Source organism: Bos mutus, chromosome 17 (assembly GCF_027580195.1).
Source record: "Bos mutus isolate GX-2022 chromosome 17, NWIPB_WYAK_1.1, whole genome shotgun sequence".
In the NCBI taxonomy this organism is placed as follows: Eukaryota; Metazoa; Chordata; class Mammalia; order Artiodactyla; family Bovidae; genus Bos; species Bos mutus.
In genome coordinates, this window is record NC_091633.1 from 61,979,169 (window position 1) to 62,006,705 (window position 27,537).

The 27,537-nt window shown below is 44.9% G+C and overlaps 1 protein-coding gene across 5 annotated transcripts in view; it reads left to right on the forward strand.

Annotated features, from left to right (window-relative positions):
* Positions 1 to 1,200: 1,200 nt before the first annotated feature.
* ARHGAP10 (Rho GTPase activating protein 10) overlaps positions 1,201 to 27,537 on the forward strand; it is a 375,463-nt gene continuing 349,126 nt past the window's right edge. For 2 of the 5 annotated variants that reach the window (XM_070386634.1, XM_070386633.1), the window contains exon 1: positions 1,202 to 1,601. In XM_070386634.1, the coding sequence (XP_070242735.1) occupies positions 1,448 to 1,601 (154 nt within the window). In that variant the 5' untranslated portion in view covers positions 1,202 to 1,447. Of the gene's footprint in view, positions 1,602 to 14,209; positions 14,304 to 27,537 lie in introns of all 5 variants that reach the window. The other 3 variants (XM_070386637.1, XM_070386636.1, XM_070386635.1) reach the window with 3 other exon arrangements.

A 27,537-nucleotide genomic window follows, 5' to 3' on the forward strand; every position in this document is an offset into this window, starting at 1 on the left:
TTGTTCCTGAGCTTGTAAACATGTATACAGAGTTCCTGGTGTGTGCCTGGCAGATAATAATTGCTTAATAAACTGTTGTTGCTGTTGTTTAGTTGCTAAATTGTGTCCGACTCTTGGCAACCCCATGGACTGTGGCCTGCCAGGCTCCTCTGTCTATGGGATTTTCCAGGCAAGAATACTGGAGCAGGTTGCCATTTCCTTCTTCAGGGGCTCTCCCCAACCCAAGGATCGAACCTGGGTCTCCTGCATTGCAGGCGGATTCTGTAGCAACTGAGCTACCAGGGGCCCCCTAATAAACTATTAGCTGCTATTATTAAAAGTTACTCTAATGAACAATCGGTTTCTTTGAGGTAAGGATTTCAATCATTCAGAACGTCTTATTAACATTTTGAGGGCATATTGAATTGTTTGAGGACACATTGAAAAGTACCCCTTTTCAGGGTGCACTGACAAATTCTCATTTGATCGTTACGCCCACCTGGTGAAAACCACAAAGAACCTGGCAATTGTTCTCAGGTGCTCATTTTTGGTATGATAAAGATCGACTCAATCTACCCTGGCAAATTTAATCTGCTGATTACAGCAGAAACGACTCTACCGTGATCTGACACCCTCTCCCCTACACCAAGTCGTTCGGTGTGATTACACAGAAGAGTGTAAGAGCAGCTGCCCGCCCCGCAAGAAAATGTTCCTTGCCCTTAAAAAGCTTTCAATCTAAGGTGGAGATTTACAGGCATTTTACTTCAGACGAGGGCCGAGAATGGGGAAAAAAAGAGCCCTTCATGTGCGTCCATTCACAGTTCAGGGTCCGTCCCGAGAGGATGAAACCTAGAAGTCAAATCGTCAAACCCAGCAAACCAGACCTCAGAGTCAAGCCGCCTGCTGAGGAGTATTACAGATGCTCTGAAGATGCCCCTTCCTGGTCCCGGTCAGGTTCCCCCGCATCGGGGAGCCGACAGTGAAGCAAAGAAAAGGGGAGGCGCTCGCGCCTGGGGCTGGAGGTGAGCCGCAGGGCGAAATTATACACCAAGGAAGCCTCGGAAGGAAGAGGAGGGGCCACTGCGCGTGGGGAAGAGAAGGAAAAGAAGGAAGAGACGTTCTGGGAAGGCAGGGAGAGGAGGAAGGAGGAAGGCGGAGGAACAAGACAGGGGCGCGCGCGGGGCGGGGCGGGGCGGGCCCGGGCCTCCGAGAGGGCGTGCGGCGCGGGGCCGGGCGGGGCGGGGCCGCGGCGCCCGAGCTTCGGCGGGGGCTGCCGGGATCCCGGCGCCGCGCTCTCGCTCGCTGCCGCTGTGCTGTTGCGTGCGGGCCGGCTCCCCTCCTCGGGGCATGTCCGCGCTGCTCTCGCCGCACGCCCGGGGCTCCTAGCTTCTCCGGCGCTTGCTACGCTCGCGGCCCCTCACCTCGCCCCGGCGCCCGGCTCGGGCTGTGCGCGCGGACTGCCGCCGTCATGGGGCTGCAGCCCCTGGAGTTCAGCGACTGCTACCTCGACAGCCCGTGGTTCCGGGAGAGGATCCGTGCCCACGAAGCGGAGCTGGAGAGGACCAACAAGTTCATCAAAGAGCTCATCAAGGACGGCAAGAACCTCATCGCCGCGACCAAAAGTAAGCGGGGCCGTGGGGCGCGGCCAGCAGGAGCCTCTGCCGGAGGGACACCGACCATCCTGTGCCTGGGGCCGGCAGCCGGAGGATCGGGGGATTCATCCGGCACCGCGAGGCCCCGGGGTCGTTCCTCCTCGGCTCCCCGGGCAGCCGGGGGCGAGTCCCTTTCCCGCCCCTGCCCCCGCGCGGCGGCCCGAGCCGGGAGCCATGCGCGTAAGCTTGCCGCCCGCCAGACCCCGCAGCTCCGGCCGGGCGCCCTCGGTGCCTGCGTTCTCCGCCGGACGCGCCGGAGGGCAGGTTCTCTTGCCCCCTAGAGCTGCTCTGTCTCGTCTGAAACACATCAATTTCACGGGTCTTGTCTCGTGATCCTTCGGAAGAACTTGCCTGAGGATTCTTTGCAAACCTGCTGAGTTGGTCAGAAGTCCCTTGAGCCGTACCCTTTCTGTGTCTTTTTTGGATCCCCTGCGACACTCCCGTCTCAGGCGCCTTTCTATGCGAAACCCGAAAGTCCACCTGGCGTTGTGCAAGTTCCTTCCCTCCTCCTGCGCCGAGGAGGTTCAAAGATTGGGGCTTGTGAGGCTGAGCAGACAGCCTGCCCTCTAGCCCCGGCGAGCCCTGCCTGCAAATAGGGAATTCCACCCCGGCCAAGCTTGATGCCTTTCAACCCTGTTCGTCTCTATCTTTTGAGCAACTCAGAAGTGGCCACAGGAAAATAAGAGATGTATCCTCATATAGCGTTTGAAAAGAGTCTAGGCGGGAGGTGGCCTGAAATGCATGCTGAAACACTGAGTTGGTGATGCAGGTGGAAATAGGAAAAAGTTAGCTTGAGTGAGGAGCCGGGCAGCCTGAGCACACATGTAACCTATACCCCATTCTGAGGATGCCGGATGAGTGTTGGCTTTTCCCTCTTAAAAAGACCTATCCATGCAGCAGTCTGGGAAATATATCCCATGTCACCGCGCCCCGCCCCCCCATTCCCCATTTTGCATTAAGGAAGATGGAAACCTACTGACTGAATTGTCTCAGGTACCCGGCCCAGAGCCTGGAACAGTGCAAATTCAATGAATGAATGAGTTGAAAGAAATATGATTTCATGGGAAGAATTCAGTGAGTGAGCCATCTCTAATTTTAGAAGCAAGTCACTCAACTTCTCTGGGTGATGACCAGGGTTCATTTTGGTTCTGTGACCTCTTTGGTGTTGTAGAATGAGGATTGGGAATCACTTTGGAACATGTGGCTGGTGGGCTATTGGGTTGGTGGCTCTCCAGTGTCTTGGCATTGTGTGTGTGTTGGGATGAGGGTGGGGAGGGGCTGTAAATATGTAGGTGTAAACGGAGAGAGGAGGAGACGAAAAGGACGTGGGATGTATGTGTGTGTGTGTGTGCAGTGGACATGAGGAGAAGGACTCTTTCCTTTTGTAGCTTGGTCTTAACTAGTGTCGCTGGCTGGGGGAGTGTTCTTTCTCACTGGCTCTAGCAGCTCCCTCTGGCTCGAGGGGTATGAGGAGGGAGGCTTTGGTGTGGAGAGAGGCAGATGGCAAAGCCAGTTTGGCCACTGGCAGAAAGCTATTTATGTGACTGCATATTCGCTCTTCTGCCAACAGGACACACGCCTGTGTTCCAGCAGCAGCCAGTGCATCTGGGGGCCCAGCTGTCAGCCCTTCTCTCCAGAATGTAGACTTTCTGGCATTTGTGAATTGACTCCCTACTCCTTTTGATTCTTATCCTTTACTGTAAGAACCATAACTTATGCTTATGCTCTAGAGATCAACCAAAGTTTCTTTTTTCTCCTTTTCCAGAGAAGGACAGGAACACAGCGTTAGCTCACATGCCTTTGGCAAGTTAGGAGGGACCTGGCCTTTGTCCAGCTTGCCCCATAAAGTTCACATGGAGTTCATATCAAGACTAAGATCGCAGGATGTAAGTTAGGACACCTGAGTGTAAGTCGCTTCACTGTTAGGGCCTGGCTGCAAGAAAATGAGGCAGGTCACTTTTGTGTTCTGTTTCTCTTGTTCTACTTCTAAGAGGCATCAGTAAGATTCTGCAGTGTTCAGCAGTGACTTGATTAGGTAATTAGAAATTACAGTCGAGGTCAATCATTGGCATAATCAGTTGAGCTTTTCTAGAACATCTGAGTGAAGAGGTTGAGGAGAGACCTGAGACAGAGGGAGGAGGTACGGAAAGGGGAACAGTCAACTAGCTCAGACTGATTGTGTTTTCTGACACTTTAGGCTTTGTTTTGCAAAAATGGCATTTTCAGAATTGTGCCTTTAAGGGGTTTCTGCTTTTAATTGCCCTGTGTGATGCCTCCTGCATTCACTGAATACTTGTAGGGTTTATGTAACTTTGTTTTTGCTTTTTTTTTTTAAATGGTTTGGTCATTTGTGAACGCGTAATCTCTGAAAATTATGAAAACACCCCTATTGCCAATACGTTTCTAAATACAAAGCTGACGACCAAATTGTTACTTCTGTGAAGAATGTATTGAGGCTTTGAATAATCCACAGATGATTAAAGAAGTTGGAGTTGGGTTCTGTAGGGCCTGAATGTTTACTCCTGACTTTAGTTATGTAGCCAATCAACAAGTACTTCTCATCTACAGCTTGAGTATCGGGCTGGAGACACAGAGAGGAATCCAAGCGGAGGCCCTTGTCCCTGAGGTTACTGTCCTGTGGTTAAAGTTCAGGTCAATCTAGGAAATGCATTTGAACTCCTGTACGCATTGTGCCTAGTTCTTGAAGAAACAAAGGGTACATAGACACACAGGTTAAAAGATTCAGAGGATTCAGTGACAGGTTTTCTAACTTGGACAGAAACAAGAGCATGTTGCAAGTTAGAGTGGAAGTTTGGGAATTCTTTGGTATTTCAAGGAAGGAGTAGAACCTGGTCAGATTGGAAACAGCTGGGTCTGAGTAGGATGAGGAGACCAGTTTGGCCGGAATGGCGATTTCATTTGCGGGAGTAGATGAGATTGGTGGAAAGGTCAGTTTCCAATGATTGAAGCCGTAAAAGTGGGCTTGGAATGTAGGCTTTATGCTGTGGCGAATCACTGAGGGTTTTGCAGCAGAAGCCTTACGTAATGGAAAAGAGCTGCTTTAGAGGGACGTTTTGGTGTCTGTCTACGTATCGGGGGTAATTTTGGAGATAGCAGTGGGGGTGGGGAAGAGCAGGAGAGAGGAGAGTCTGGGATCATTGATTTATGTGATGGATTTGGAGATCTTTCACTGAATTCAATGGACTCTTTGTTTAGATGGCTTTTTTAGCCCTTTTCCTTTTTTTCACTCCTTTCTAGAATAATCAGTGTCTTCTTTCAATACAGTTTAAACTTTTGTAAGCCTTTCCTGTGATGTCTGTGTAGTTTCAGATGCTTATGTTTCCTAGTGATGTATATTTACCAGAAATGGCAATAAGCCTTATATGCTTTTGCTGTAAAGTTTATAATTAGGCATTCCTGAGAGAATATGTTCTGTGCTAGAGGAAGCCATGTATGTTTTAAACAGATAGTCCTTACAGTCCTTAAGCACTTACATAGCTGAGTAGCAGGCTCTTTAGTAAACTCAGATTGTCTGGGGGGGGTGTGTGCATGTGTGTGTGTGTGCGCGCGTGTGTGCATGTGCCTGCGTGCGAGCGAGCTGGAGGGGCCCTCATTAGCCTTCTTTCATCACAGACCTGGGGAATCGTGTTACTGGTGGCCAGAACTAGAACTCAAGTCTTTCAAGTCTTGGTTTTGGTACTTCTTTTAGGCCTTGATATTTTGATGATTTTACTTTGGTTTTCTTAGGAGCATAAAAGTCCCCTTTTGCTGTCTTTGTGTTTCTTGTTCCAGAGACACGGTTCACATGGAATTCCTTTTGGGGAAGTTTCTCAGGTTCCTATTGCATGGAAGCATAAGGAGATTTGGAGGACTTAAAAGAATTTCATTTAGTAAACTTGAGCCTTAGTCTCATTTGTAAAACGGGGTTGTTGCCTATAGCCTTGAGCTTGACCCACATGTGCAAGTGTTTTGAAAACACAAGTGTGAAGCGGTTGTGTAGGTGTTATGGTTTGCCCAGCTAACATTTTTTTCCTCTGACAAGCCAAATTTTGTTCAGATGTCTACGCTATTTCCCAAATGACTTATAGAAAGGTGCTTAGGGATGATTCTGGTTAGCCTGACTCAGTGGTTCTCAATCCTAATCCTGGTTGACCATTAGGATCACCTGGTAGGCTGCAGTCCATGGGGTCATGAAGAGTCCGACACGACTGAGTGACTTCACTTTCACTTTTCACTTTCCCCGCATTGGAGAAGGAAATGGCAACCTGCTCTAGTGTTCTTGCCTGGAGTATCCAGGGATGGGGGAGCCTGGTGGGCTGCTGTCTATGGGGTCTCACAGAGCTGTACACGACTGAGGCAACTTAGCAGCAGCAGCAGGGAGCTGTGAACACGCACGGTTAGGGTTGAGAAGTGCTGAACTCTTAACAACTCAGCATGGTCCACCTGTTTTCTGGGCTGGTAATTAGATGAATGAATGATTGGTATCTCACTTCTGACCGGGGAGACCTGATAGGAAGTCTGCTGCAGACACTGGAAAAGGTCTTCTTTTCTGAGAGAGGAGACTCATATGAAGGGTTCTTGCCTTCTGCGATGTGTGTCTGTATTGCCTGGAGCTGTTCCCGCCATCTCAGGAGGCGAGGAGAACTAAGATAAGGAGTGGTAACTGAATCTGGAGTTTTGATGCTGTAATGAGAGCCACAGATGGTTCTGTGCCTGGCTTTCTGGTTCTTTAGTTGTTAAGTCATGTCTGACTCTTGCGATCACATGGACTGAGGCCGCCAGGCTCCTCTGTCCATGGGATTCTCCAGGCAAGAATACTGAAGTGGGTTGCCATTTCCTTCTCCAGAGGATCTTCCCAACCTAGGGATCGAACCTGGGTCTTTGGACCGCAGGCAGATTCTTTACCGACTAAGCTACAGGGGAAGTCTAACAAAATGGCAAGCCAGTTTCAGTTGGGTTTTCTGCTACTTAGTACTCTAACTTTTTTTGTTTTTTGGGTTTTTTTGGCTGCTCCTCATGGCTTATGGGCTTCCCTGGTAGCTCAGCTGGTAAAAAATCCACCTGCAATGCAGGAGATCCCAGTTCAATTCCTGGGTTGGGAAGACCCCCTGGAGGAGGACATGGCAACCCAGTCCAGTATTCTTGCCTGGAGATTCCACATGGACCGAGGAGCCTGGCGGGCTACAGTCCATGGGGGTTGCAAAGAATCAGATACGACTGAGTGACTAAGCACAGCAGAGTACATGTCTTGCAGAATTTTAGTTCCCCAACCAGCTATTGAACCTGGATCCTAACTAAGCTTTGAAAGTGTGGACTCCTAACTGCTGGACCACCAGGGAATTTCCAACATCCTGATTTTGATGAAGTGGGATAACTGTAAATTGTGGGCTGATGCTCTGATTAAGTAGAATTTAGAGAGGCCTGGAAGTAAAATGCTATTTAAAAAGTTAATAAATTAAATACAATTTTACTTTGAATGGAGGATACTCATCTGTATTCTTTGCCCCAAAGGAACTACTGTGGATCCCCTACAGTTCAGGGCATCACTTGGGGGTGAGTCTTAAACTCTCACTTGGGGTTTTACTACTGACCTGGTCTCTAGTGCTAGGGTAGACTTGCCACGAAAAAAATTCCTACCAGTCTTGACCTGGAATGTGGACCCAGACAGGCTTTAAAGGTTTTCAGTACTTTACTCACTGCAAAGGTGGTCCTTGTCTCCATTTAGAGTAGTTCCTATTAATATTCAGCACCCTCCACCAGCCAGCCCTGCTTGTGTGGAATGTCTGCCTGGTCAGTGAGTCATCTGCTGCTCTGGGTCTTCCTGCCGAACTGCTTTTTCCCTGCCCTCCCATTTGCTACCTTCTACTGAACTTTCTTTGACTACCTCCTCTTCACTCTGTTTTTTGGTGGGGGGACCAGAGAGCATCATTGACTTCCAGAAGAGGCAGAAGGCAGAGGAGGACATTTTTGTGTTTTAATTTTTAATATAGCTGGTGAGAGAGTATCGTATAGGAGATTAAGAGCACAGCCAAGGCGCTACCACTTATTCACCCTGGGACCTTAGTCATGTTGGTTAGCTTTTCTGTATCTGTGTTGTCATCCATAAAATGGAAATGATGAGACTTCCCCGGCAGTCCGGTGGTTAAGACTCTGTGCTTACACTGCCGGGTTCACAGGTTCAACCCCTGGTCAGTGCACTAAGATCCCACATGCTGCAAGGTATGGTCAGAAAGTGAAAAGAAAAAAGAAAATGGAGAGTGTTTCAAACAAGCACTCAAACGTGAACAATTATGATGTATTGTCTAATTTGCAGGTATACATTTTTTAAAATATAAATTTATTTAATTGGAGGCTAATTACTTTAAAATATTGTATTGGTTTTGCCATACATTGACATGAATCTGCCACGGGTGTACACATGTTCCCCATCCTGAACCCCCCTCCCATCTCCCTCCCCATACCCTCCCTCTGGGTCATCCCAGTGCACCAGCCCCAAGCGTCCTGTATTATGCATGGAACCTGGACTGGCGATTCGTTTCACATATGATAATATACATGTTTCAATGCAATTCTCCCAAATCATCCCACCCTTACCCTCTCCCACAGAGTCCAAAAGACTGTTCTATACATCTGTGTCTCTTTTGCTGTCTCGCATATAGGGTTATCGTTACCATCTTTCTAAATTCCATATATATGCGTTAGTATACTGTATTGGTGTTTCTCTTTCTGGCTTACTTCACTCTGTATAATAGGCTCCAGTTTCATCCACCTCATTAGAACTGATTCAAATGTATTCTTTTTAATGGCTGAGTAATACTCCATTGTGTATATGTACCACAGCTTTCTTATCCATTCATCTGCTCATCCATTCATCTTATCCATTCATCTGATGGACATCTAGGTTGCTTCCATGTCCTGGCTATTATAAACAGTGCTGCGATGAACATTGGGGTACACATGTCTCTTTCAATTCTGGTTTCCTCAGTGTGTATGCCCAGCAGTGGGATTGCTGGGTCATATGGCAGTTCTATTTCCAGATTTTTAAGGAATCTCCACACTGTTCTCCATAGTGGCTGTACTAGTTTGCATTCCCACCAACAGTGTAAGAGGGTTCCCTTTTCTCCACACCCTCTCCAGCATTTACTGCTTGTAGACTTTTGGATCGCAGCCATTCTGACTGGCGTGAAATGGTACCTCATTGTGGTTTTGATTTGCATTTCTCTGATAATGAGTGATGTTGGGCATCTTTTCATGTGTTTGTTAGCCATCTGTATGTCTTCTTTGGAGAAATGTCTGTTTAGTTCTTTGGCCCATTTTTTAACTGGGTCGTTTATTTTTCTGGAATTGAGCTGCAGGAGTTGTATATTTTTGAGATTAGTTGTTTGTCAGTTGCTTCATTTGCTATTATTTTCTCCCATTCTGAAGGCTGTCTTTTCACTTTGCTTATAGTATCCTTTGTTGTGCAGAAGCTTTTAATTTTAATTAGGTCCCATTTGTTTATTTTTGCTTTTATTTCCAATACTCTGGGAGGTGGGTCATAGAAGGATCCTGCTGTGATGTATGTCGGAGAGTGTTTTGCCTATGTTCTCCTCTAGGAGTTTTATAGTTTCTGGTCTTATGTTTAGATCTTTAATCCATTTTGAGTTTATTTTTGTGTATGGTGTTAGAAAGTGTTCTAGTTTCATTCTTTTACAAGTGGTTGACCAGTTTTCCCAGCACCACTTGTTAAAGAGATTGTCTTTTCTCCATTGTATATTCTTGCCTACTTTGTCAAAGATAAGGTGTCCATAGGTGCGTGGGTACAGGTATTCATTTTAGTATGCAGGCTGTTTTCTTGCCCCACAAAATGGCTGCTCTGGCCCAAAGATGAGGGTCTAATCTTTAGTGCCTGTTATCCCTAAAAATGTATTCGTCCAAATCATTGTGACCAGTGACCAAGAAGAAAGACTAAGTGGTCTAAGGCTGGTAAGGCTTCCAAAGTTTGAATGGAGCTCAGGATGCTAAGAAGTCTGGCAGGTTGTGAGTGGATGAATCAAAGCTAAGCGGTGTCTTGGGAGAGTATGTCCCAGAATTTGTTTCTGATTCAGAAAGGCCTCGGAGAAGGCAAAGGCACCCCACTCCAGTACTCTTGCCTGGAAAATCCCATAGATGGAGGAGCCTGGAAGGCTGCAGTCCATGGGGTCCCTGAGGGTCGGACATGACTGAGCGACTTCACTTTCACTTTTCACTTTCATGCATTGGAGAAGGAGGTGGCAACCCACTCCAGTGTTCTTGCCTGGAGAATCCCAGGGACGGGGGAGCCTGGTCGGCTGCCGTCTATGGGGTCGCACAGAGTCGGAAACAACTGAAGTGACTCAGCAGCAGTGTCAGAAAGGCCTGAGGGTGATGTGGAAGGTGTCACTAAGAATGTTGGTGATCTAGCCCAGTTGTCTGCAACTAAGGCTCAGGCAGGCAGCCCCAGGCCTGCCATCCAGGGGATTGATGGCAGAGGGCCCAAGACAGAGCCCAAGAGGGCAGGAAGAGCTCTGCTTGAGAAGAAAGGATAACATCGTCAGAGGTTGGAGCCCGCAAATTCTTGAAAATCACAACGGTGTTTTTAGAGGATATTCATCTTAGTGTCTAACATGCAGGAAACCCTAATAATTTAGTGGCTAGTGTTTGTGTTTGCTGTGGGAAATCCACCAAGATTATACAGGGCAGCCAGAGACAGTCTGGAGGAGTTGTTACATAACCTATTTTCTGCCAAACGATACTCCAAGTCCCCTGGACAGATTTCCAAAGAAGCTGTTTTAAATTCTGACTCCAGTAGCTATTTATTACCTTTTGATTTTATTTTTTGGGGAAGAGGTCGAGAAGCAAGAATTATGAAGGAGATACAAGTATTGTGTAGTCCTCTAGGTACTGTAAGTTGTGCTTAAATGATTGCTGACTGTGTGTAGTCGTGAATAGGTCCGAGTGTTTACCTCTGACCGTGGGGCTTCCCTGGTGGCTCAGAGTGTGAAGAATCTGCCTGCAATGCGGGAGACCCAGGTTCAATCCCTGGGTCAGGAAGATTCCCCTGGAGAAGGGAATGGCTACCCACTCCAGTATTCTTGCCTAGAGAATTCCATGGATAGAGGAGGCTGGTGGGCTACACAGTCCGTAGGGTCACAAAGAGTCAGACATGACTAAGTGACTCACACTGTCACTTTACGTCTGACCATAGTTAATATCATGTGGTGTCTGTTGTCACTTTTTAAAAGTTTAATGATAGAAATGTAGCTATGAATGCACTGCCTTTTGGGATTCAGTATTATCTTGTATTGCCTTTGATTTTTCTACAAATTGTTTAAAGAAAACTTGTCAAGTTGGCTTTCTTCAGGAATTGTAGGAGAGTGTTTAGATATTTGTAGATTCTGATTGACTGTCTTGGATGTTTTTTGCTTGGTTCCTGTTTGTTTTTTTTTTTTTAAGATTGTGTATTTTTGACTGCGCTGGGTCTTCGTTTCTGCACAGTTTCTCTATTGCGACGCGTGGGCTTATGGCGCTGGCTTCTCTTATTGTGGAGCCCAGATGGCAGGCGCGCCAGCTCCAGTAGTTGCGGTTACTAGGTTACTTTAACGGAATTACCTATCAGAGACTAACAGGCAGTTTACAACTTCAATCAAAAACTGTTATTTGAAATGAATGTCATTTAAATGATTTTAACAATGGTAGCTAACCTTTATTAAGCATTTACAGTTTGGTTTCAGTTCAGTCACTCAGTCGTGTCCGATTCTTTTCGACCCCATGAATCGCAGCGCCAGGCCTCCCTGTCCATCACCAACTCCCGGAGTTCACTCAGACTCATGTCCATCGAGTCAGTGATGCCATCCAGCCATCTCATCCTCTGTCGTCCCCTTCTCCTCCTGCCCCCAATCCCTCCCAGCATCAGGGTCTTTTCCAATGAGTCAACTCTTCTCATGAGGTGGCCAAAGTACTGGAGTTTCAGCTTCAGCATCATTCCTTCCAAAGAATACCCAGGACTGATTTCCTTTAGAATGGACTGCTTGGATCTCCTTGCAGTCCAAGGGACTCTTAAGAGTCTTCTCCAGCACCACAGTTGAAAAGCATCAATTCTTCAGTGCTCAGCTTTCTTCACAGTCCAACTCTCACATCCATACATGACCACTGGAAAAACCATAGCCTTGACTAGACAGACCTTTGTTGGCAAAGTAATGTCTCTACTTTTGAATGTGCTGTCTAGGTTGGTCATAACTTTCCTTCCAAGGAGTAATTTAATTTCATGGCTGCAGTCACCATCTGCAGTAATTTTGGAGCCCCCCCAAATAAAGTCTGACACTGTTTCCACTGTTTGCCCACCTATTTGCTATGAAGTGATGGGACCAGATGCCGTGATCTTAGTTTTCTGAGTGTTGAGCTTTAAGCCAACTTTTTCACTCTCCTCTTTCACTTTCATCAAGAGGCTTTTGAGTTCCTCTTCACTTTCTGCCATAAGGGTGGTGTCATCTGCATATCTAAGGTTATTGATATTTCTCCCTGCAATCTTGATTCCAGCTTGTGCTTCTTCCAGCCCAGCGTTTCTCATGATGTTAAATAAGCAAGGTTTCTGCATATAAGTTAAATAAGCAGGGTGACAATATACAGCCTTGACGTACTCCTTTTCCTATTTGGAAGCAGTCTGTTGTTCCATGTCCAGTTCTAGCTGTTGCTTCCTGACCTGCATACAGGTTTCTCAAGAGGCAGGTCAGATGGTCTGGTATTCCCATCTCTTTCAGAATTTTCCACAGTTTATTGTGATCCACACAGTCAAAGGCTTTGGCATAGTCAATAAAGCAGAAATAGATGTTTTTCTGGAACTCTCTTGCTTTTTCCATGATCCAACGGATGTTGGCAATTTGATCTCTGGTTCCTCTGCCTTTTCTAAAACCAGCTTGAACATCTGGAAGTTTACGGTTCACATATTGCTGAAGCCTGGCTTGGAGAATTTTGAGCATTACTTTACTTTACTAGCGTGAGTGCAATTGTGTGGTAGTTTGAACATTCTTTGGCATTGCCTTTCTTTGGGATTGGAATGAAAACTGACCTTTTCCAGTCCTGTGGCCACTGCTGAGTTTTCCAAATTTGCTGGCATATTGACTGCAGCACTTTCACAGCATTATCTTTCAGGATTTGAAATAGCTCAAATGGAATTCCATCACCTCCACTAGCTTTGTTCATAGTGATGCTTTGTAAGGCCCACTTGAATTCACATTCCAGGATGTCTGGCTCTAGGTCAGTGATCACACCATCATGATTATCTGGGTCGTGAAGATCTTTTTTGTACAGTTCTTCTGTATATTCTTGCCACCTCTTCTTAATATCTTCTGCTTCTGTTAGGTCCATACCATTTCTGTCCTTTATCGAGCCCATCTTTGCATGAAATGTCCCCTTGGTATCTCTTAATTTTCTTGAAGAGATCTCTAGTCTTTCCCATTCTGTTGTTTTCCTCTATTTCGTTGTATTGATCGCTGAGGAAGGCTTTCTTAAACAGTTTGGTTTACTTTGTGGTAAATCCTCTTATTTATTGTGAAAACTTCCTCAATGAGGTATGTTTTATTTACCCTGTTACAGATTTAGAAACTGAATTTAGCAAGCTTAACAGCTTGTTCCAGTCACGTGGTTTGTCAGTGGTGGAGCTGGAATGTGAACCCACATTTGTTGGATTCCAAAACCCTTAACCACAATAGTAAGCTGTCTCTCTAAAGGGGTGTACCTGTGGTCTTCCGTTAGGAGAAGTTACTACAGTAAGACCTGCTCATCTGGCAAATGTTATACATTTCACGATCCAGTTAGGAGACTGTGCTTTATTAGCTCAGGTCAAGGACCATGTTTTAAAATTTAAGGCCACCTGGGATGGCTACTGTAAGTAAAACTGATTGTTAATTTGTGTAGTAAGTGTAGATATTCAGAGATTGGGTTGATTTAGGATCAGTTGCTAGTTGCAGATGTCTCTCTTCCTGCCTCTTAATCTCCATCTCTTCCCTTCTCTTAGTGTCTCTTTTCCTGAAGAGTAAATTTTAATTTTGTTACATATATATGTATATACGTATATATATGTGTGTGTATATACGTATATGGGCTTCCCTGGTAGCTCAGATGGTAAAGAATCCGCCTGCAATGTGAGAGACCTGGGTTTGATCCCTGGGTTAGGAAGATCCCCTGGAGGAGGGCATGGCAACCCCCTCTAGTATTCTTGCCTGGAGAATCCCCATGGACAGAGGAGCCTGGTGGGCTGCAGCCCATGGGGTTGAAAAGAGTTGGACATGACTGAGCGACTAAGCACAGCACACATATATGTATATATGTATATGTATTTATGTGTGTGTATATATATTGTTTGGCCACACCACTGGGCTTGCAGGATCTTAGTTCCCTGACCAGGGATTGAACCCTTAGCAGTTGGAAGTGTGGAGTCCTAATCACTGGACTGTCAGGGAAGTCCTTTGTTCTTATATTTTAGTATTAGGCTTTTTCCTTTGCAAAAATGTTGGGTCAGTTTAGAACTGTAAAATGATACAGAGAGTCTCATCCTAAACCTCTCTGTATTTGCCTTTCAGCTTTGAAATAAAAGCTTCCTGTCTGCCTCTTCCCAATGGCACCCTTTCCCTGAAGAGGTGCAACTATCTCAAATCTGGCATACATTATTCCCAGGTATTTTAACTCATTATTGACTGGAGAATTTTTGTGGAAACTAATGCCTGTGGCCATCGATTTGTTATACAAGTGATATTGGTATGTTTCCGATCAATAATGTTCTGGTAACAAAAGATGTATTAATACCTTTCCTGTTAATAATGTGTTAATACATTTGCACACATTCCTAAATAAAAGATAGTGTGTTTTGCGTGTTTTTAGACATCATATAATGGATTCATATGACATGTGTTCACGTGTGCTCAGTTGTGGCCGACTCTTTGCAACCCTGTGGACTGTAGCCCGCCAGGCTCCTCTGTCCATGGAATTCTCCCAGCAAGAATACTGAAATGAGTTGCTATTTCCTTCTCCAGGGATCTTCCTGACCCAGGAATTGAACCTGCGTCTTTTTCATTTCCTACATTGGCAGGTGAATTCTTTACCACTGCACCACCCAGGAAGCCCACATAGGTTCTTCTGCAACTTTTTTCCCCTTGACATCCTATTTGTGAGATTTATCCACGTGGATACATGTAGCTCCATTTCATTGAGTTTGACCTTTTTCCTACAAGTGGTATTTAAAAAGACTTGGTTAATTGATGTTATGTAGATACTCTACGGAGAAGGCAATGGCACCCTACTCCAGTACTCTTGCCTGGAAAATCCCATGGACGGAGGAGCCTGGTAGACTGCAGTCCGTGGGGTCGCTAAGAGTCGGACACGACTGAGCGACTTCACTTTCACTTTTCACTTTCATGCATTGGAGAAGGAAATGGCAACCCACTCCAGTGTTCTTGCCTGGAGAATCCCAGGGATGGTGGAGCCTGATGGGCTGCCGTCTCTGGGGTCGCACAGAGTCGGACACGACTGAAGCCACTTAGCAGCAGCAGCAGCAGATACTCTAAGGTGTTTTATGGTGTACCTTATTTACATGCAGTTTTTGGATTGTGAGACAATATATTTGGAGAATTTATTCAGTATGAAAGCCCTGTTGTTAGTTTTATAAACTTTGAAATACTATCTCTGGGGACTTCCTTGGTGGTCTAGTGGTGGGACTCTGTGCTCCTAATGCAGGGGGCCTGGGTTCAATCCCTGGTCAGGGAACTAAGATCCCACATGCTGCAACTAAAGATCCTGCATGCCGTGACTAAGACCCAGTGCAGCCAAATAAACTAAGACAATCCAAACACTAACTCTAATAACCAGTAGATAAAGAATTCATGAATTTTAAAGATACTTAATAAAATTTCTGTTTGATATTTAATGTTACCAGCTTGGCATGGGCAATCAGAACAAATCAGTTTAAATTTCAGGATTGGAAAAAATAACTGGCCTGAGTCACACAAAATCTTCAAGGGCCTTTTTGCCTCACTGAAATTAGATTTTCAGTATTAGCATGTGAAAAAAAAAATGATCATCTTCATGAACACAGTGCTCTTTAAAGCACTCTGGAAACTGTCAGTCTGGTTAGGTCAGATGAACATGATTTTTAAGGCAGGGATTGGTTGGTATTTTGATAGGCCTCTGTGCAAACAGGCTTTTATTTAATTACCCTAATGTAGGAAATGTAGGGACATAATTTATAGACTTGCCAGGGGGATGCTTTTCTAATTAGAAAGCTTTGATATCCTTCTCTTTAAATAAACAGGCACACTGAAAAAAACCCCTGACACTTGACATTTTAAGAGCAGGCATCTCTTTAAGCCCCAAGATCTGCTGGGATTGCTGCTGCAATGCTGCTGCTAGGCCTGCCTCCCTGGTCAGACTAGAATTTCCTTCCTGTGCTTTCTGAGGAAGATGTTAGTCTTGTGTCACTTAATATTTCAACGGGGAGTGTGAGTTTTCCTTCCTCGTCACCTGGTTCACCCACCGGCACTGTCTGCCCTTTGCTCCGAGGTTCCATCACCTTCTGGTAGCGGTTGAGTCACGATTGGGTATGTGACTGGAGGAAGAATCAGTTTGGCCCTAGTGATTCAGGTCACCTCTGGCCTGAATGCTGGATATATTTTGGATTCTCATTAAGAATGTGATTTAAAAAAAATTCTGACTGTAAAGTTAGCTCTACCACTGATTAGGTGACCTTGGGCAAGTTAGTGAAACCCTCAGTGGCTGATTTTCTGTTTGTTAGTAAAATGGAGATTCCAAGAACTCTACCTCAAGGGATAGTGATATTTAATCCTCATGTTACTTATGAAAGGTCTTAGAGCTCTGCCTGGCCCGTGGTAGGTACTGTCGTCATCACCATCATCCCTCTGCTCCCCACCATCATTATCATTGTCGGAAGACGACTTTCTTTGGCTGAACTTGAATACGGTTGTGGCTTTACCCGTAGTAACCGTGGAAATCGTCTGTGAGCACATGTTCTCTTCTGTCTTTGAGGCTCACGATGTTTTGAAATGCAGGGCTGATACAGGCCTCTCATTTATTCAGCAGGAGAAACCTTCTGTAACAGGTTGTTGAAATCCAGCATATTACTGAAGATCCTAGCTTGAAAGTTTTGGAAACAAAGCCAACAAAGTACAAGGGAGTGGAGTGTCATCGACACGTCATTTCTTATATTTGAGAACCTGGCAGGTAGTACTTCTATCACTCTGACAGATAGTTTTGTTTTTCTTTTGTGAAATGCAGGTCAAAGGCAGCCCAGCCAAAATGTTAACAATCATGATGTTTGAAGTCAGATCCGTTTACTGTGTGACCTTGGGTGACTTTGCTTAACTTCTTTGTGCCTTAATGTCCTCCTCTGTCAAATGTGGATAGTAATTTTATCTCCCTGAATGTTGCTAAGATTAAATTAATTATTTGTAAAGCGCTTAAAAAGATGGCCTGGTCCATAGTGAGCCCTATATATGTTTTCAAAGCCTAGGGAAAAAATTTAAAAATCTGTTTACTATTTAGTTATTACTATAATAATCTCATTTATGACAGTGGAAGAGGGGTGTCATCTGAAGCCACTGAACTCAACCTGTTGTGGGGTTAGTTGCTAGAGGGTTAGGGGCTTCCTTGGTGGCTCAGAGGGTAAAGCGTCTGCCTGCAATGCGGGAGACCGGAGTTCGATCTCTGGGTCGGGAAGATCCCCTGGAGAAGGAAATGGCAACCCACTCCAGTATTCTTGCCTGGAGAATCCCATGGATGGAGGAGCCTGGTAGGCTACAGTCCACCGGTTGCAGAGTTGGACACGACTGAGCGACTTCACTTTCACTTTCATAGCAATAAAGAGACCTGGTAGATCTATGCAGAAGTTAGCCTTCTCATGGGGGAGATAGATTAATTAAGCAGTATCATCACACTGTTGAGTGAGAATGGAGAATGGGGTACTGTAGCCATAGTTAATAGGACTAATTGGTTGAGGGGATCAAGGAAGACTTGAAGAAATTAGAAACTTCTCAGAGACTTCCTTAGTGGTCCAGTGGTTAAGACTCTGGTCTTCCGCTGCAGGGGGATATGACATTGGTCCCTGCTTGGAGAGCTAAGATCCTACATATGCAAGGTGCAGCCTAAAAAAAAACAAACAAGAAAGAAGTTGGTAACTTCTACGCTGAGACCATAAGGAGGTCTGTGCTGTGGGTAGGGAAGAAGGATAGGGAAGAAGGATGTTCCCAGAGTAGTGAAATGCAGGCGGGTGGCCTGGAGGCAACAGCGAGCACATGGGTGTGGCTACCGGACCAGCGCGGATGGGGTGGGGCCTGGAGGTGGGGCTGGAGGAGGTCTTCTGTGGGCTTGGGAGCAGGAAGAGGGGGCTACGGTGCAGGGGCAAGGGGGGAAGGGTCTGGTGAAGCAGGTTGGGGACTTCAGACCCCTTATCCAAAGGACGGTGGAAAGCTATGGTGATATTTTGAGCAGGGGATTGGCCACATCTGAGTTGCATCTTAGAAAAGTTTAGGAAGCCTGCAACCGGAAGAATGGATTTGAGGACTGCAGGCCTGGAGGGTGGGCACTTACTCATCCAGGCCGGAGACTTTGGTGGACGAGGCAGGCTGTTAAGGAGCCAGGATTCTGGGGCTTTGGTGGGTGCTTGGGTTGGGGGGCTGAGGGAGGATGCATTGGAGATGACTCCTGGCTGCCTGGCCTGGGCAGTGAGAGCCGTGTGCTGAAGTGGGCCAGCCAGAGGAACGGGTTTGGTGGGAACGAGGAGGTGTTCGTGGTTCGGGCTGCGGAGGCGGAGGTGCTTCCGGGTTCTCCTCTGGCTGTGCTTGGAGGTATTTATTTCTTTTATGAGTGCGTATTGCAGAACATTTACTTCTGCTTTATTGACTACGCCAAAGCCTTTGACTGTGTGGACCGCAACGAACTCTGGAAAATTCTTAAAGAGATGGGAATACCAGAGCACCTGACCTGCCTCTTGAGAAACCTGTATGCAGGTCAGGAAGCAACAGTTAGAAATGGACATGGAACAACAGACTGGTTGCAAATTGGGAAAGGAGATCAACAAGGCTGTATATTGTCACCCTGATTATTTAACTTATATGCAGAGTACATCATGAGAAACGCCGGACTCGATGAAGCACAAGCTGGAATCAAGATTTCTGGGCAAGGTGACAAATATCAATAACCTCAGATATGCAGATGACACCACCCTTATGGCAGAAAGTGAAGAAGAACTAAAGAGCCTCTTGATGAAAGTGAAAGAAGAGAGTGAAAAAGTTGGCTTAAAACTCAACATTCAGAAAACTAAGATCATGGCATCCTGTCCCATCACTTCATGGCAAATAGGTGGGGAAACAGTGGAAACAGTGAGAGACTTTACTTTTTTGTGCTCCAAAATCACTGCAGATGGTGACTGCAGCCTTGAAATTAAAAGACACTTACTCCTTGGAAGAAAAGTTATGACCAACCTAGACAGCATATTAAAAAGCACAGACATTACTCTGCCAACAAAGGTCCGTTTAGTCAAAGCTATGGTTTTTCCAGTAGTCATGTTAGAGTTGGACTATAAGGAAAGCTGAACGCCGAAGAATTGATGCTTTTGAACTGTGGTGTTGGAGAAGACTATTGAAGAGTCCCTTGAACTGCAAGGCTGTCCAACCAGTCCATCCTAAAGGAAATCAGTCATGAATATTCATCGGAAGTACTGATGTTGAAGCTAAAACTCCAATACTTTGGTCACCTGATGTGAGGAACTGACTCATTGGAGAAGATCCTGATGCTGGGAAAGATTGAAGGCGGGAGAAGAAGGAGACGACAGAGGATGAGATGGTTGGATGGCTTCACTGACTTGATGGACATGAGTTTGAGTGAACTCCGGGAGTTGGTGATGGACAGGATGCCTGGCGTGCTGCAACCCATAGGGTCACAAAGCATCAGACATGACTGAGCGACTGAACTGATTGCAGAACAGGGTTCACAGCTGAAGAGACTGAAGACATAGCATCCAGATAGGAAATGACACTGGGCAACTGGATCACCAACCTGCTGGAGAGAAAATGTGGAGGAAGAGGCAGGGTGGCTCAGGGCAGGTCCTAGAGAATGGAACTTAAAAAAAAATTTTTGTTTGGCTGCGTTAGGTCTTAGTTGTGGCATGTGGGATCTAGTTCCCTGACCAGGGATTGAACCCAGAGCCCCTGCATTGGGAGCTCAGAGTCTTAGCCACTGGACCACCAGGGGAGTCTTGAGAATGGGATTTCTAAGGAGTGGGTAGAAGAGGCTGAGAAAGACATTTGGGAATAGTAGCTATTGAGAGGGAGGCAGCGGGTGGAAAAACCCAGACAGGATTGCATGAGCAGAAAGATAGTTTTAGAAAGTAGGAGGGAGTAGACAGGGCCATGCTGCGGAGAGGTCAGGTCCCAGGGGCCCAGGTGACACTGTGTTAGCAAGAACAGCGGTCGTTGACGCTCCTATATATGAGATGGCTAAGTAACAATGACTGCAGTATAGTGTGGGGAACTCTGTAATCACCTGTATGGAAATAGAATCTGAAAAAGAGTAGATGCATGTATAGCTGATTCACTTTTCTCAAACCAGCACAACACTGTAAATCAACAACTGTACTCCAATAAAAACTTTTAAGAAAACAACAGCATTTTTTTTTTTTTTTAGGTTTATTTTTATTTTTGCTGTGTTGCGTCTTAGTTGCAGCATGCAGAATCTTTTTAGTTGTGGTATATGGGGTCTAGTTCCCTGACCAGGGACCGAACCTAGGCCCTCTGGATTTGGAGCGTGGAGTCTTAGCCACTGGACTACCAAGGAAGTTCCCATGGATGGGATTTGAACATGCCAATTTAAGTGTTCAACAGAGAAGAGGAGATGGAAGGTTCAGGGGATAGTCCAGCAAATACAGCGCTTCTGAACAGTATAGAGGTTGGGATTCAGATTCCAGGTGAAGGGGGGACGCGTCTACTTCAGTAACAGAAGGGGTGGAAATGATGGGTGCAGACCCAGCTCCGTTTGTAGGTTTGTGTCAGGACATTGAGGAAATGACGACCTGATGGATTTATGTTCTCTGAAGTAGACAGCAAGATGATTTCAGTAATGAATTGTGTTAATTTTTCCCCAGCACATTCTTTTTCTGCTTAATCAATAATAGACAACTTGTAAAAGTTTTGTCTCTTTGAACTGGGTATGATGGAAAATTGTTGCAGAAACGAATGCCTGTGGCTGGTGATTTGTTGTGTAAGTGACTATTGATATATCTCTGGTCAATAACATTCCGGTGACAAAAGACGTAAGCAGTCAGTGGAGAGGCCACTGACTTTTTTTTTCTTTTTCACTGAGGACCACTGCTGATGTTTCGGTGTGATCGCAGTGGAGTCATGCTGGTTCTCTTTGAATGTCTGCAGAGAAGAAATTTCTCTTGGCCACATTGGAGAAGAGATTCTAGGATTTCAGGTTCAGAAGAGAACCTGTAAGAATTAAAGGTTGTAGTCAGTATCAGTGATTGGAACATTTCTTTTCTAGTTAACTGCTTAGTTAGGTTCGAACTAGTTTAAGAAACAATTCATGGCCATCCCCTTCCCTCAGGCCCCAGATGAATAGACTCTGTGCACCGGGTACCATCAAAGTTGGGAAACTGGAGACTTTCAGGTTCTTCAGTGGGAGGGCTTCTAGGACTTGGTGAAGTTCATTGCCTGTGCTAGAGGCAATGTGCTAGAGGCAGTGTGCCTAGAGCTAGAGTTGGTGGCCTGTTCTTGTGGAAAGCAGTAGGTTAGGGTTCCCATTAATTTTTTTTCCTCTTCTTGACAGTTCAGAATTTTGGCATAAAACATGCTGTGTATCCTCATGCATTGCCTTCAGTAGCAAGTGAGAGAAATCCAACTAAAACTAGTTGAGGCAAAAAAAGGCTTTCTGGCTCATGTGAGCCAAGTCTCAGGAGTGGGCCTGCTTTAGATACATAGGCAGCCAAGGGTTCAAGCAATGTCATCTGGTCTCTCTTTTTGCATCTTAGCACTTGCTGCAGTTGGCTTGACCCCAGTGGGTGCTCTTTCCCTAAAGTGGTGATAGCTTAGGGTTACTTGCTCCGTACTTAAGGTTACTTTTTAAAAGGGATTTCTTTCTTTGTTGGCTGTGATCAGTCTTCATGGTCGCACGCAGGCTCTCTCTGGGTGAGGCGAGTGCAGGCCACTCTTCTTGGAGTGCTCAGGCTTCTTGTGGTGGCTTCTCTCGTTGTGGAGCACAGGCTATAGGCTCACGGCTTCAGTAGTTGGAGCATGTGGGTTCAGTAGTTATGTTACATGGGCTTAGCTGCCCTGTGGCATGTGGGATCTTCTGGGACCAGGGATAGAACCTGTGTCCCTTGCATTTGCAAGGCGGGGCGAATTCTTAATCACTGGGCCACCAGGGAAGCCCCTGCTTGTCTTTCTCATTGTTCCCGGGGTTCCAGAGAACAATGCCTCCTTTTCCTTAGGGCGGTTGTTCTCAAACAGATGGTTTTGTGATGCCCTGGAGACATTTTTGTTGTCATAATTGGCACAGATGGCTGCTGGCATCTAATATGTAGAGGCCAACGATGCACTGAGGCTGGAATAGGCTTTGATGCACAGGGGCTACTGCCCCTGCTTTCCCCGCCCCCGCCGCAAGAGCTTTCTAGCTCAGAGCTACTTGCACTGAGGTTGAGAGAGACCATGTATTGTCTCTATCAGGATGCTTTTGGGCATAAAATTCTGCCAGTCCAACAGGCATAAACTGATCTTGTCCTAGGTGAACCTGAACATGTGGTTTCCTTCCCTGAAGGCCCTGTCTCTCCTTGGTCACTTGTCTAGCCTGGAGCCGTCACTCAGTGTGGTGGGACACCTTGGCCAGCCTGAATCCCATGCCTACCAGTGGGGAGAAGAAGCAGGCGACCAGTGATGATCTGCCTCACCAGAACGCCATGGGTCCTAACGAGAGATGTGCAGACCGTAGAAAAAAGCTCTGTTCAGTGTGCAAGAATATATGCATTTTCAGAAGCTTTCTAAGTTCTTTTTAAAAAAATTTTATTTTTGTTGTAGTTGATTTACAAAGTTGTTAGTTTTAGATGTACAGCAAAGTGTTTCAGTTATACGTGTATATATATATATATTATATATATATATATATTTTAGATTCTTTTCCCTCATAGGTTATTAAAGAATATTGAGTATAGTTCCCTGTGCTATTACAGTAGGTTCTTGTTGGGAACGTGCATCTTGGGAAGTATCTTTACTAGATCTGGTTTTTCTGGGCCTAAGGGTATGTATGGTGATTGCAGCCATGAAATTAAAAGACGCTTACTCCTTGGAAGGAAAGTTATGACCAAGCTAGATAGCATATTGAAAAGCAGAGACATTACTTTGCCAACAAAGGTCCGTCTAGTCAAAGCTATGGTTTTTCCAGTGGTCATGTATGGATGTGAGAGTTGGACTGTGAAGAAAGCTGAGCACTGAAGAATTGATGGTTTTGAACTGTGGTGCTGGAGAAGACTCTTGAGAGTCCCTTGGACTGCAAGGAGATCCAACCAATCCATCCTAAAGGAGATCAGTCCTGGGTGTTCATTGGAAGGACTGGTGCTGAGGCTGAAACTCCAATACTTTGGCCACCTCATGCGAAGAGTTGACTCATTGGAAAAGACCCTGATGCTGGGAGGGATTGCGGGCAGGAGGAGAAGGGGATGACAGAGGATGAGATGGCTGGATGGCATCACCGACTTGATGTACATGAGTCTGGGTGAACTCCAGGAGTTGATGATGGACAGGGAGGCCTGGTGTGCTGTGATTCATGGCGTCGCAGAGTCGGACACGACTGAGCGACTGAACTGAATTGAAGGGTTTGTGGCAAAGGGCTCTGTGAGATTATCGAGTCAAGATAAGAGTGGCTTCTCTTTTTTTTCCCATTGCTTGGTTGATTCATTTTAACCAAAATAGAGAAGGATGGGAGAGATGAAAGGGTGGAAACAAAGACTCCGGTCTGCACAGCTCCTCTGGATACAAAGTCAAAGTTGTTGATTCTCTGCTGTGCTGTGTGCTTGTCTGTGCTGAGCAGCATTTAATCTCTGAGCTCTGGAGTAGCTCAGACACTTGCCATCACTGTGGGAAAGCTGAAAGTAGTTAAGGTTTATAACATCTTGTTAGAGTCCAAGGAAACTTTTTGCAAGTTAAATAGTGATTTTTCTGGCGTTGTTTAGATTTCTGATGCTCATAGTGTTCTTGTTTAGTTTTGGAGAAGGTATTATTAAAAAAAACACAACTGATCTTTGTGAGTGTAATTCATCTGGCAGAAGGATTGAATAATTTTATGTTCTTTTTTCCTTTTTAAACAAACAAAATTCTTGAAGAGAACCGAGGGCAGATTTTAAAAACTTCTGATTTTCTGTATTCCTGGCTTAATTTTAATTTTGAAACCATTTGAGAAATCCTGTAAACACCTAGAAAAGTTGTCCAAATTATTTTCTTTTGAAATTGTGTGATGGTCTCTGGAAATACTTTCCTTGTCTCTGTTTTATTGTGTGTGTTGCTTAGTATCTAAAACAAGAATTTGAAAGTAGGTAAGTGACCTATTTGGACTGTTTTCTTAGTAGTCTAGGGGAGTTGAGATGGTTAAATGTTTATGATGTGAACTCTGAAATCTTGTAGAATTGACTGCTCTGTCTTAATGGCTGAAAGGCTTGCAAATTAACCTGGTAAGGAGCAGTCCCGCATCCACACACTGGATGTATCGCTTAACCAGAGTTAACAGGTTTTTGTTGTTCTGGGATGGTCCAGTGCCTTTTGACAGTGTCTCGGGGACTGATTTATCTTGACACTTGTCAAACAAAGTGGTTTTTATAAGTGCTCTTCTGTCCAGAGACAAAGAGGCAATTTTGTAAAGACCTTCACATTTTGTGACTTCGAAGCTTTCTTTTCCCAAAGCTTTAAAGCTCTAAGTAGAGTTTCGAGTTAAAGGCACTTCCTCAGTGTAATGTCTGGTGAGAGCATAGCTGGCCGGGGTGGTGGTGGGGAGAGTGGAGAGGACTGGGTTCCATGGTGGGAGCTAGTGCACTGGTGAGCATTTGACCTTTGGAAGGTGTGGGAGGGCACGTTGGAGCAAAGCCTGCTAGACTGTGGCATGGTTAATGCCTGTGAACCCAAACCCAGAGTTTATATTAGGAAGAAAAGATGGAATGGAGTGGAATGAATGCACATCCAGCTCTGTGGGCTTACATGGTGTGTGTGTGTGTAATCTAATCACTCTTTAGATGTAACTAAACAGGAGGGATCAGAGATGGTTCTTTATTCACTCCCAACCTATTTTTTGTGTGTATGTGAATATCCATTAAATTTTTAAAATTGAAATACAGTTTTACAGTGTGTTTCAGGTACACAGCAAAGTGATTCAGTTATATCAGATTCTTTTCCATGACGGTTTATTACAGGATATTGAATACCGTACAGTAAACCTTTGTTGGTTTTCTATTTTAAGTATAGTAGTATGTATCTATTAATCCCATACTGCTAATTTATGCCATCCCCTTCTTCTTTGGTAGCCATAACTTTGTTTTCTGTGTTTGTAAGTCTGTTTCTGTTTTGTAAATAAATTCGTGTCTTTTTGGTTCCATGTGTAAGTGATATATTTGTCTTTCTCAGTTGGGCTTCATTTACATGATAACCTCTCGGTCCATCCATCTTGCTGTAAATGGCAGTCTTTATTTCTTTTTAGCATCTGAGTGATATTCTGTAGTGTAAATGTGCTGCATCTTTATCCGTCTGTATCTGTCGATGGACATTTAGGTCGTTTCCATGTCTTGGCTCCTGTAAATAACGTGTGATAATGCATTTTTATCCACTGCTGCTGCTCTTCAGTTGCTCAGTCGTGTACGACTCTTCGCTACCCCATCAACCGTAGCCTAACAGGCTCCTGTGTCCATGGGATTTTCCAGGGAAGAATACTGGAGGGGGTTGCCATTTCCTTCTCCAGAGGATCTTCCTGACCCAGGGATTGAACTTGCTTGGCAGATGGATTTTTTTTTTTTTACCACTGAGCCACCTGGGAAGCCCTTTGTATATCTTAGTTGGTTAGATGAAGGTGCACGTAAAATATCTAAAGTTTGAAACAGCAATGGGTAGATTACTACAGTCTCTCAAATTAGAAGTATTAGATTTTATTTTCATTTGCCTTATAATGTGTTTATAAGTTTAGCTCTTGGTAAACATCTGAGATGTACTAACACAAAGTTTAAGTTTCCTAGAAGTCTTGATAATAATAGTGGTGGTGGTTGTATTTGTGGCAGCAGTCAGTAAGGTTTTAAAATTTATTTTTTAACCCCAGTGTAAGGGGACAAACCTTTATGTTAATTAGCATTTACTTCTCACAACAGTCCTGTTTGGTGGTTACTCTTGTAGTAGATACTATTTTGCAGTACAGGAACCTGGGTTTGGATGTGTTAACAAGTTTCTTTCCCCAGGGCCCTAGCCTGGAAAGCCATGTGGCCTCCAGTTTCACACTGTCTCTGAGACCTTTAGTTTTCTAGAAGAGCAAACATGATTGCCGTTGGTATAGTATGTATTTCACAAGCCTTATTTGTGGTGCTATCTTGTATAAAGGCTTGGGGGAGGGGATTATATCTCCAAAGCACACTTCAGGAAATTTAAAAATTTCCCATGAAGGTGATAAAAGCTTCCTTTAAGCTATTTAAAGTCACAGGAAAGGAAGTCATTTTCAGATGATCTGAAACAGTGGCTGTGGGATTCAATTTGTATTGCATAAAATGAAAAGGATTTTGCTATTGTTTGCTATTTAGACAAAGCAGAATCTCGAGAGTAATGCCATTGTTCAGGATCCAAAGGGCGCACTGGGTTTGAACGGTGCTGACAGACTGATGTTGCCATTTTCAGCTTCCATGTCTTATCGATGATCGACAAAGCATTTCTCTCCTCAAAGGAAAAAACTTTGCTTGTTTTGTGAAATGCATGCTTTACTGTCAATGCCAGTTTGGACCCTTGTTAAAATTTGCTGCTTATCTTACTCTCCAAAACTGTACTGCTATTTAATTTTCTTCACAAATAGCTGTTCCCTTTCTTTCTATCCTTTTCTCTTTATGTATTCTTTTTTTTTTTTATTTTTTTTTAAAAATTTTATTTTATTTTTAAACTTTACAATATTGTATTAGTTTTGCCAAATATCGAAATGAATCCGCCACAGGTATACCCGTGTTCCCCATCCTGAACCCTCCACCCTCCTCCCTCCCCTCCCCTCCCTCTGGGTGGTCGCAGTGCACCAGCCCCAAGCATCCAGTACCGTGCATCGAACCTGGACTGGCGACTCGTTTCATACATGATATTATACATGTTTCAATGCTATTTTCCCAAATCTCCCACCCTCTCCCTCTCCCACAGAGTCCATAAGACTGATCTATACATCGGTGTCTCTTTTGCTGTCTTGTACACAGGTTTATTGTTTCCATCTTTCTAAATTCCATATATATGCGTTAGTATACTGTATTGGTGTTTTTCTTTCTGGCTTACTTCACTCTGTATAATAGGTTCCAGTTTCATCCATCTCATTAGAACTGATTCAAATGTGTTCTTTTTAATGGTTTCTAGGTGCATGTTCATTCTTTTTGGTGCTGGTGTTCTGCATGTGTTTACCCTGAAATAAATTTTCTCCTGGTTCACTGGGGAGGAACTTGCTGCCCAGAAGATTAAGAATTTTGCCCAAAGCCAGATGGCAAAGTCGGAGACAGTGTTGATGAAGACATTGGAATTGATTTTAAGAGTTTCGGGGTTTGTCTGATCTTCGGTTTAGTGAATCTCAGTTTCCCTGTAGAATGCTGGAGGGCGAGTCCTGCTCTCCTGACTCTTGTGGAGTGGGAAGGAGTGCCCAGTCCTCT